This window comes from Lagenorhynchus albirostris, chromosome 3, assembly GCF_949774975.1.
Source record: "Lagenorhynchus albirostris chromosome 3, mLagAlb1.1, whole genome shotgun sequence".
In the NCBI taxonomy this organism is placed as follows: Eukaryota; Metazoa; Chordata; class Mammalia; order Artiodactyla; family Delphinidae; genus Lagenorhynchus; species Lagenorhynchus albirostris.
In genome coordinates, this window is record NC_083097.1 from 46468730 (window position 1) to 46480913 (window position 12184).

Below are 12184 nucleotides of genomic sequence, written 5' to 3' on the forward strand. Positions count from 1 at the left end.
CATTTGTCCCCTCTAGCCCCTCCTGGGTGTGAGTCTTCAAGAAGAGTCATTTGTCACCAACCACATTGTTCACACTCTGGCACAGCCTAACATGGATTTGTGTATGTTTATGATCATCTCTCCACTAAACATTTAGTTCCCGGGGGCCAAAACCCTCACTTATCTTTGTATTCTCAAGTCCTATTAAGCATATAATAAGTGCTCAATAAATGAATTAAGTAAATGAATGATCTGCTCATTGCTTAAAACTGAGGTGCATGCATAAATTTCTAAGGCAGTAAGATGAAGGGTTAGTCCCCCAAGACTTGTTCATATACCTTAAACTCATCATCAAAGGAATGAAAAAAAGTATTCTTGGCTTGCTTTCAAGAAATGTGTGATGTTAAAGAAAATTCTTGCTAGATTATTTTTATTGTAATATTGTCATAACTTTTCATTGTAAAAGTAATAACATTATTTCAAAATTTATTTAAGGTCTAACTATAAACACAAGGAAACAATGTCTATAATTCTATCAGATAGAACTGGTTTCATATTTTAGTATAAGTATTTCAAAATGTGTAACCAACTGCAGTATGTATAGTTTTGTGACAAATTTTAACGTTAATATCTCTATCATTTTGTTGTAAATATATGGGAGCATCATAATTTTAAATAGTTTGCTGTTGGTATATATTCACCTCAAACATTTGACTATTATCAATAACTCATTAATGAGCATCTTTATGTAACACACTAGGTATCACTGTTTGCAATGTTTCCAGTAAAATTTCAAATTAATCTCAACAAAGACTCAGAGACAAGCTTATTCCCTCAATTTCTTTTCTCTCTTTTGGCAAAAGACAACAATAGTAGAAGAATTTAAGAATTATTTTTAACCCATAATATGTATTACATGGCCAGTCTCTCTTATAATGATACAGTTCCTATTTCTACAGCTATAGGATAGGGAAAGGGCAATAAATTTTAATTCCAAAGTTGCTGAGCCTGGAAACATTTTCTAGACTAGAGAATTTAAGGGTCATAGGAACAATGGCCTAAAGGAAGGGTGTTTTCCATACTGATTGAAACATAACCGATTATCTTGATACAGTAATTACTTTTCCATTGTAAAAAGGAAAAAAATAAAACATAATACTTTGTAGTTTATTTTATTGCTTTTGACTACATAAGAAACACTAAGAAATTCCAATGCAAGTGCTCTAAATAGGTAACAGATATATTTGTGGTTATCTTGCATCCACAAACATTTCTTGGTGATTTTGCTAACTATAATCCTGTAATATAAACCCTCTAGAACTTACTCCAATAGAAATCTCAGATTATTCACACTCCAGACAAAGGGCTAAATGTCAATTGGACACCATCTAGCTTCTCTAATCAAGTTCCTGTCAAGTTAAGTTGAACCAAGTGATATATGACAAAGGTAATCCAATGGCAAGGCTGAAAAGCCATTCTGATATGTATACTAAGTTGTTTCCAAATATCAAGTCATCAGACCTGTAATGACTTAAACTCTTACAAAAATCCTACATAGGATAATGGTTCAATAACTAGACTTGTATCAAGTATAAGAATACTTATATTTACCCACAGTGAATAGTGAATAATGTGCTTTTAGGTAACTCACATAAAACTGTAGTTAAAGACATTGTTGCTCTGCTTTGTACAAAGATACGAATGAAAAATCTTAGCATTAATTACAGGATGAAAGTTTTACTGCTAAAGATATTAATATTATCAGATTTCCCTATTTACTATGTCTTTGAGGAAACTCAGATCTAAATTTAACTCTAAACACGAAATATACTTTTACATTTGTGTTTCTGACTAAGCTTTACCTAGTCCATTTGTACATTTTTAAAATTAGAATAGCTTTAAATCCTTTTTTTAAAAAACAGCATGAAAAATACATAAATAAATAATAAGATTGCTTTTGTTTCCTAATCTTAATCATCTACACTAATCAAAATAAGATGAGGTACAAATAACCAGCTATCAAAACCCAGAAATATATTTGTAATTCACTCAGAAACATGTTTGAAAACACTCCTGCACTATCCTTCCAGATGATCCTGAAGTTTAGTCCAAGACAAAGTTCAGCAGATACTCTGCCTTAAATCGTAGCTATATACTCCAGGAAAAAAATAGTACCTACTTCAGCTGGGTATTTAATGGTGTGAGGCAATTCTCATTATTGTGGAAATGGGATTATTAGCAGCATATTTAAAATACAGAAATAGAAAATGTCAATCCCCATATTGTAGGATTCAGCCCTAGGTGGAAACAAACTTACAAACTGAAACAAACCAACTGAATCATATTTCGAATGAATAACGCAACTGCATTGAAGGGGGATGAGAATGCGGGTGAAGGGGGAACCAACCAGGTGACTTTTGAATACAGGATTAGGTATACAAGACCAAAAGAATGCTAAAAACCTAATTTAAAGGCTTACAAACTTTTTTTTTCCCCACGTTCTCCTTTTTTTTCCACAGAGGCATGGGTTAGCAATTATGAAACTATTTTGTGAAACTACATTCTAGGATGAAGCAAACATGCAATATATTGTGAATAATGAGAGCCAGGTTTTTTACTGTTGTGAAGAAGTTACACAGATGAAAATGGAGAAGGATAGAATGAATGCTGTGGTATTAGACTGGAATTGGAAGTATCAGTGTGCAATCACAGATTGAATCTATAGAGATACCTGGATATACACATGGATACAGATATACACTGATATGTCTATTTATGCACACATTTATGTATATAAGTATGTATACACATATACTTTTTCCCCAGATCTATCTGCTGAGAGAGCCTAGAAGTAAAAACTCCCCAATAGCAATGAGCACACCCTCTCTCCAAATTCTGGTTTCTAAATATCTTTTTTTCTGTTAAAAGGAACAACGGATCCTTAAAAAAGCAGCTGGTTCCAAAGCTGAGGCAGAGGAAAGTACTAGAGTCTTGGATCTCTTGTGCCAAAAAATAAGAAAGTACTGAAGGAATGATTGGGACATGTCAAAATGGCAATGAGCCAAGTAGAAGGAACTCCCACCGACCAAATCTGGGACAGTATGAGCATCAAAATAAATAATTATATTAAGCAACAATAATAAAGGACTACAATCTGCTAAACCAAGAATCCATAAACCTATACAGAAACAAACAAATAAACAGGAAAGGAACACTCTTCCATATGATAAGATGGCAACTAATAAATGAAGAAGAAATGATCACCATTAGCAACCATCATAATAATAACTGATCCAGGCAGAAATCATCAATGAATTCTAACTGTTGGATAAAAATTTAAGAAATACCAGGATATTTCCATAGTCTCAAAGTAACACTCTACAAGTTACACTTTATTACAAAGGAGGAAAATGGTAACTTTACAGTGGAGAAACATGGCAGACATCACTTTAACCAAATGATCGAAGTTAAAACTGTAGTAATGGAATGAAACAACTAAACAACAGCATGTGCCTCCAGATACAAAAACTCAGCATCACTCCTGTAATAGTCCCGCCAAAATGGTATGACCTGAAGCTCATCACAAGGAAACGTAAAACTCAAACTGAAGGACAGTCGATAGAACAATCAGCCTGTACTTTTCAGAAAACACCATTGTCATGAAAAACAATGAAAGTCTCAGAAACTGTTCCAGTTTAAAGGGTATTTAAAAGACATGACAACTAATTGCAAAGCATTCATTTGTATTTTCTTCTGCTATAAAGAACACTATTGGAACAACTATTGAAATTTGAAACAAGGTCTATAGATTAGAAAATAGCATTGTAACACTATTAATTTGCTAATTTTGATCACTGACCTGTATGTAAACTAATTCCATGTTTTATGAAATGTTTAAGTATTTAAAGGTAAAAGGGTATCACATCTACAACTTAAACAGTTCAGAAGAAAAAAACTATAAAAATAAACATATATTTGTGTATATACATGTGTATATATGGATAGAAGATAGATAGATAGATAGACAGATAGATAGATAGATGAGAGAGAGAGAGAAGATGGAAAATGAGAATGGTAGAGGACTCTTGGTGAAGGGTACCCAGGAATCTTTTGTGCCATTCTTGCAACTTTACAGTAAATCTGAAATTACGTCAAATTAAAAATTAAAATAAATTCCTCTGTTAGTGAGAAAGTACTTAGACTCTTTGGCTGGCTTTTGTTTTTCAGACCCGATTGTAATAAGTGGCTCTAATAGATTTATTTCTGAATAATAACACAAATGTCTACTTTTGTCCTCATAAGCATTTTTCAAACTGTGAGCTGTAATCTATTAGTAAGTTATGAAATTGATTTAGTGGGATATGACCAGAATTTTCTTAATGAGCTGCAATAAAAGAAAGAGTATTAGAATGTATCACACTTGATAGAGCTAAGTGTTTGTTTCTGATACTTGAATTACAATTATATACAATTGTATGTATATGTCATGTAAGATTCACTGGACCATCAACCTTCTCTATGATGCTTCGAGCCACCACTCCTTTGAACATGGTGCCCACTCCACTAGCAACCCCTAGCTGCCTGATCATCCTTCAAGACAAATTTCAATGTCACTTCTTGCATGAAGTTTTTCCTCCCTCTCTCAGCACTATCTTCCCTTCTCCCCCCAAATGTAATTCTTCCTTCTCTGTTGCCTCATAGCTCTTTGCTCACACTTCTCTTTTACACTGTTTTAATCTAATATATTTTATAGTATTGTCTCTCCCACTAGGCTACCATGAGCTTTTCAAAATGTTACACAGCCCTTAATTTTTCTGACCCCCTCCCCAGAGAATAAGATGTCTAGCACAAGCACAACTCTTGATGATTATTTTTGAACAAATGGACAATAAAAGGCAACAAATACCATAGGAAAATACATAGAATCATAAAATTCCGAAAAAGAGCTATAACCACCAGCCACTTGCTTACCCACATCATTAAGGAATTGCTAACTAATCTGAGCATGAAGAAGGAGTAGGATGTGTATCAAAAATGATGGTAGGAGAGGGATTGTAATAGAGAACAAGAAACAGAAAGAACAAAGACCTAGGAGCCTAAGTGTGGTGGCCACAAGAAGGCACTGCAGACTCCAACGATAGGGATGATAATTGGCCAAGGGTCCCCAGCTGCTGCCTCTGAAATCCACTGCAGCATCTGAGTTACAACCATACTTCCCATGACCTGCTCCCAGCCATGACTGATCACGTAGAGACACTGAGGCGGACCCATTCCCAGGAAACTCCCAGGACTCCTCTGGTGGCCGATTCTGGCTTAAGAACTTCATGTGTAAGGCGTTATCTAACCCAATCTAGGATGCTTCCACCCAACATCTCTCTCTTCTTCACTTACGGTCAAATTTATATCATAATCTCAGTTCTCACTCAACCTTATCTGGCTCCCTCTCTATTTTCTCTTACATGAGCATATCCTAAAATCCTTGCATTTCTAATCCCACTTTAGCACTGGCTTCTTGGAAGACCGAGACTAACACAGAAAGTACAGAGTATACATGGAGTAAGTAGGGGAAATTAAATCTGGAGGAGCAAATTTATTTTTATCATTCTGGACAACTAGTAAATTCAATACTTTGTCCCAAGGCAGGATAAATCTTAATTTCCTAATACAAATAGAACTGTCCATGTAGTTCTTAAAGTTCACCAGTGACAAAGATTTCATAACTTCCTTTTGTGAGTTGTTTCATAGCTTAATCATCTTTCACATCCAACTGAGGTCTATACTAAATCCCTTGTTTTAAGGTCTTTTCTTCCACTTCAGTTTCTATGGGGATAGATCACAGCCAACTATAGAAATACTAAATTAACTATGCAAACTCTCACTCATAACAGTAATTCTCTCTACAATGCTCTGTACACATGACCTTGAAGGACTATTAGCCACATTTTCTATTTGCTACAAAATTACGTCTCATTAATATAATCTACTCGTGGAATACCTGACTTTTATTCACCCAAAAAAAAAGAAAAAAGGAAGATTCCTCATTTTCAAGCAGAAAAGTAAAGGTTTGTATGTTTACTTCAGAGAGATTTTTACGATTGTTAATTGAAAGGAAATCATTTTTTTCTTTCCTGAAGTCTCAAATACTCTGCCTTCTACTGACAGAGTAAAAAACTCAAGCTTCAATTATTTAGATTAAACATAACATGTTATCCAATTTAAAATAGTGAATGCATTTTTTTCTGCCAAAGATTTGAAACAGAGATGGAATGTGTGTGGGAAATGTTGTTATCTTTCCAGATCTCTGCTTGAATAAAATAAAAGCATTTGTCTGACCGTGATAAGCACATTGTCTGGTCCAGATTCTCCAAGTATGCAAATCAACATGAAAAGCTCCAACAGCAAGACTTACCCATCTGCACAGAGTTTCAAAAATGGTGATGTACTTACCTAAAATAAAAGGAGAGATGACATTAATGACATTCATCACAGCTTAAACATATAGTGAAAAACAAATTCTAGAAGGCATTCAGAGCATCTGTTACCCTCACCACTGCCAGATCCAGTTTTAGGGCTTTTGTTTATAACACAACAGGCCAGATGGTGCTGTCTCTCTGACTGTCCAAGTTTATTCTGAGTACACTTCATAGGTATATGCTCGATAAATGTTGAGAAAGATTATAACAATCAAGTAGCCAAGCACTATGATTTAAAAACAATAGCAAAAAATATCTGTTGAGTACTTTCTTGCCCGCCAAGCCCAGTGTAATGTACTTTACGTGCATTTTCTCATTCACTCTTCAGAAAATGGAGGTGAGGTAAGTATTATTATTATCACCATTGTAAAGATGAAGTAAGTGAGGCTTAGAGAAGTTCATTAACTTGTCCAAAGTCACACAGCTAAAAAGTGCTGGGAGCTGAGATTTTCATAAGTTCTCTGATTCTAGAGCCCGATCTCATGATCTTTATGTTATACATCCAAAACTCAGTTGGAAAGAAAGATCCCAGTATTAGTACTTTGTTAAATAATAGGTTATAAAAATAGAATTGATTATAATTTTGAAAATTACAAGAATGAACAATGCCTAGTGCATAGCTCAATAACATTTGTTGAATGAATAAATAATAAGCAAATGAATATTATTGGTATTTACTAAATGTACTCAGGCTGTATCTCAACACAAGAAATATTTGCATAACAAAGCACTCCAATGTATAGGTTATTTCTTTCCTCCTGCAAATGGCCCGGCACCAGTGCGTTATTCTACTGATTGCCTAAGGATGAGAACTGAATGCTCTCAAGTAAGAGAGAGAAGGGGCCTGTCTGAAACAAATGTCTGGGGAGCTACAAGAAAAGGATGGAGTTGCCAAATCCTCAAATGGCATATTAGTCTAAAGGTAAAATCCTTCAACTGTTCAAGAAACAGTTTAACAGTTCAGTTTTCTTCAGGTTTTTGGTCACTCTCTTAGAGATTCAGATTAATAAAAAAATGTTAAAGAAAGAAGTAGCTTAAGTGAGGAACACAAACAAGGGGATCGGTTATTTGAAATAACATTAAAAAACAAACATAAGAAATACCTGGGGCTTCAAATTCACAAAGAAATAACCACCAACTTATCTCATATTTTAGTATTCAAAACATATACAAAGACTTAATTTTACCAATAATTAACTCCAAGAGCAAATTGCCCGGTAGAAATTCAAGTCCCTATTTCCATAAGCTGGTAACATAGTAAAATAAACAAATGGAACATGAAGTGCTTCATACAAATGTCCACAGTCTCTACCAAATAACACTTCATTTCAAAACTTTTATATGAACAATCTTTACACCTATGGATGTTTTTCTCAGCATCACATAGATTTGTGCTATATACTAGATGTGGTTATTAAAGTTAACTTCCCCCCCCAAAAAAAAAGAAATGTGATAAACCTTAAAAAATGTGTTAAGAAGTTTTGTTCATTCGTTTCAAGGTCAAATTGAATTAATATTTTAAAATGTCACACGTATCTACAAATTTTAGTGAAACAAATGGAACTTTTTATTGTGGATTCACTGTTTATCCTTAGAGATAATTGGACTCAGTGGTATGAAACTTTAATTAAAAGGCGTTAAAAAATGCATTTGGTTCCATTCTGGTAAAGACTCTGAAGAGGGTCCCAGAGCACAGTTATTGGCCCATAAGTTAGACGAGATATGAAGGGATGTACTTGTTAAGTAACTGGAAAGTGATTTTTCTTTATCTACTTCCTAGCAAAGTAGTTTATCACACCTTAGTATCAAAGGTTCTAGGTAACCATCCATCTTGCAGTGAGAAGGTAAATGAAAAGAGCCTATATAAGATTCAGCGACAATAAGCCTGAAATCTTCTATGGATAGGATTTAGGCATAGATAAATCTATTCTACCTTTGTTCTACTGAATATCAGTTCTAAGAGATAAATGGATATGAAAATAAGACATCAAAGTTTGCTGCCTTAAGTGTGGAGATAAGTAGGGGTAACTCCAACATGGATAGCATTTGAATTGATACTGAGGAGTGGGGAAGGGATGGAAGACTTCAAAGACAGTCATATTTATTCATTAGATTAAGTCAGACATTTTCCCAGCACTAAGTTGTGGCACAATTCTTTACCCTTGCCCAACCCCAGTCTCCATTTCCAAATCTATTTCTCATTTAGCAGCTTTTTTTAAATTAAAAAAACCTGCATTATCTTATTAAAAATCTGGTCACTTCATTCATAAACTCCCACTATCTCAGTGTATTTATTCCTCTATAAAGTAGGTACAGGTTAGAAGAATGAGTTATATGCTAGACTGGCCTTCTTTGCTGAGAAGAGGTTAAGTAACTTTGAGGTGACATCAGTATTCATGGTTTACTCCATGTTTCTACCTGGTACTGTGCAGGGAGCCCTTGCTCTAAAAGGAATTTTTAAAAAATCTTCTGAGGAAGTCAAGACATTTATACTTGAAATAACCATAAAATGATGCAAAACGACTTAGAATTAAATGTAAATTACACGGTAGAGACATCAAATGCTACAGGAATCTAGAGAAATGAGAAAAAGATGTTTCAGCTGTTGTGTGGGATTACAGTAATATGCCATAACTGGGTGGGAAACCATCAAGAGAGCTTCTGGACTTCCGACTTGAATGCACAACCAGTCCATGCTCTTCTTGCCACAGTCTGAAGTAAAAGATCCAGCATAGAGATCTCAGGATTAGTAGGGAGGCTGCTTTCAAACTAATTCAAGGGATTGGGAGGGACCAGGTGCCTACAGTACTTTTTGAGAAGCAGGGCCAAAGAGTACTCTGCATCCCCATGGTCATTTGCTCCTACAAATCAGACTGGCAACTGACTGTAACAAGTAACAGTCTATGTATTTTTATCTTTAGTTTTCTGGAACTATAGTTGATTTACAATGTTGTGTTAATTTCTGCAGTATAGCAAAGTAACTCGGTTATACATATCTACATTCTTTTTCATATTCTTTTCCATTATAGTTTATCACAGGATATTGAATATAGTTCCCTGTGCTATCCAGTAGGTCCTTGTTGTTTATCCATCCTATATATAATAGTTTGCCTCTGCTGATCCCAAACACCCAATCCTTCCTTCCCCCACCCCACTTCCCCCTTGGCAACCACAGTCTGTTCTCTGTATCTGTGAGCTGTTGATTTGTGTCGTATTTTAAATTCCACATATAAGTGATATCATATGGTATTAGTCTTTCTCTTTCTGATGTATTTTGCCTGAAGGCTTTTGAGAGGCTCCTTATTTTGTCTGAAGGCTTTTGAGAGGAGCTGGTCTTTGACCTGGAGATTGGAGAGAAGCAGCAGGATGCTAGGGAAAGGAAGGAGAAAGAACAGCATCCTCTACAGGGACCAGACAAAGCCCATCATGTTTTTCAAACTGTGAATGGTTGGCTGAGGTGTGTCCCGGTACGTACTAGAGGGGAGGGAAATAGCCCTGTCCCCTCTGAGCAGATCACGTGCTAATAACCTTGGTCCCTGACTTTCTACACTGTATGGATATTTGAAAGGTTGACTTGTGCTTTGATCTCCCACTGGGCCATTTAAAACCATTACCAACATGAAGAGTCAGGCAGGACAGAGACAGGAAGCATCACACGCATGCATGCTCAAATCCTATCACAAAGAACCTTACTTACAAACTGATTTGTTGTTTGAAAACGTTAAGACACTAAATGTAAAAAGAATGCAAGCCCACATATAGTGCTTAAAGATATTTTGGATTTATTGGTCTGTCCTTTTTTTTTTTTTTTTTTGAGGTTGGGAGATAGCAAGAACATGAAGTAACGGGGCGTGCTTTAGAGTCCAAAAGCAAATCTATTTAGAGCGAAACCATAATTACATATGCAGCTCTTGTGACAGGGATGGCAATATCAAATCAACATTATACTTCAGAAAACCCACATCAACAAGCATTTGATTCAAAGAATCACCTTCATTAGCACAGACTATCACCAGCTCATCACAGATTTAGATAAGGCTAACGAACCCAATCTCTGTGTCAGTCGCCTAATTTCCCTGAGAGCAGAGGTTTCACTTGGCACTTGGGCCTGAGAGAGGACTCAAAGTGGGCAATTAGCTTGTTGGGTACGTGGTACACTTTGTACCTCTCCATTACCACATTCTCCATCAGAGGAAGCAGAAGAGCTTTCAGTGGTCAATGCCTTTTACCATCTGAGATCTTGAAGCAGAATTTCTTAACCCATTCATTTCTACTGAGAACTGGAGAAATGTATTACTCTCATAGCTCTGTAAGAAATTATAGTTTCGAGGCTTCTGGGGAGATGGCGGAAGAGTAAGACGTGGAGATCACCTTCCTCCCCACAGATACACGAGAAATACATCTACACGTGGAACAACTCGTACAGAACACCTACTGAAGGCTGGCAGAAGACCTCAGACCTCCCAAAAGGCAAGAAACCCCCCACGTACCTGGGTAGGGCAAAAGAAAAAAGAATAAACAGAGACAAAAGGATAGGGACGGGACCTGCACCAATGGGAGGGAGCCGTGAAGGAGGAAAGGTTTTCACACACTAGGAAGCCCCTTCGCGGGCGGAGACTGTGGGTGGCGGAGGCGGGAAGCTTCAGAGCCACGGAGGAGAGCACAGCAACAGGGGTGTGGAGGGCAAAGCGGAGAGATTCCCGCACAGAGGATCAGGGCTGACCGGCACTCACCAGTCCGAGAGGCCTGTCTGCTCACCCGCCGGGAGGGGCGGGGCCTGCAGTTGAGGCTCGGGCTTCGGTCGGAGCGCGGGGAGAGGACTGGGGTTGGAGGCATGAACACAGCCTGCAGGGGGTTAGTGCGCCACGGTTAGCCGGGAGGGAGTCCGGGGAAAAGTCTGGACCTGCCGAAGAGGCAAGAGACTTGTTCTTCCCTCTTTGTTTCCTGGTGCGCGAGGAGAGGGAATTAAGAGCGCTGCTTAAAGGAGCTCCAGAGACGGCTGCGAGCCGCGGCTAAAAGCGCGGACCCCAGAGACGGGCCTGAGACGCTAAGGCTGCTGCTGCCGCCACCAAGAAGCCTGTGTGCGAGCACAGGTCACTCTCCACACCCCCCTTCCGGGAAGCCTGTGCAGCCCGCCACTGCCAGGGTCCCGGGATCCAGGGACAACTTCCCGGGAGAACGCACGGCGCGCCTCAGGATGCTGCAACGTCACGCCGGCCTCTGCCGCCTCAGGCCCGCCCCACACTCCGTGCCCCTCCCTCCCCCCTGGCCTGAGTGAGCCAGAGCCCCCGAATCAGCGGCTCCTTTAACCCCGTCCTGTCTGAGCGAAGAACAGACGCCCCCCAGAGTCCTACACGCACAGGCGGGGCCAAATCCAAAGCTGAGCCCCTGGGAGCTGTGAGAACAAAGAAGAGAAGTGGAAATCTCTCCCAGGAGCCTCAGAAGCAGCGGATTAAAGCTCCACAATCAACTTGATGTACCCTGCATCTGTGGAATACATGAATAGACAACAAATCATCCCAAATTATGGAGGTGGACTTTGAGAGCAAGATTTATGATTTTTTTCCCCTTTTCCTCTTTTTGTGAGTGTGTATGTGTATGCTTCTGTGTGAGATTTTGTCTGTATAGCTTTGCTTCCACCATTTGTCCTAGGGTTCTATATGTCCTTTTTTTTTCTCTTAATTATTTTTTATTTTAATTATTATATTTTATCTTACTTTATTTTATTTTCT

At 37.8% G+C, this 12184-nt stretch overlaps 1 protein-coding gene across 1 annotated transcript in view; it reads right to left on the minus strand.

Moving 5' to 3' along the window:
- LOC132518315 (cAMP-specific 3',5'-cyclic phosphodiesterase 4D-like) overlaps positions 1-12184 on the minus strand; it is a 624833-nt gene that overhangs the window by 61733 nt on the left and 550916 nt on the right. The window contains exon 6 of the mRNA XM_060146309.1: positions 6389-6426. Within this exon, the coding sequence (XP_060002292.1) occupies positions 6389-6426 (38 nt within the window). The remainder of the gene's footprint in view (positions 1-6388; positions 6427-12184) is intronic.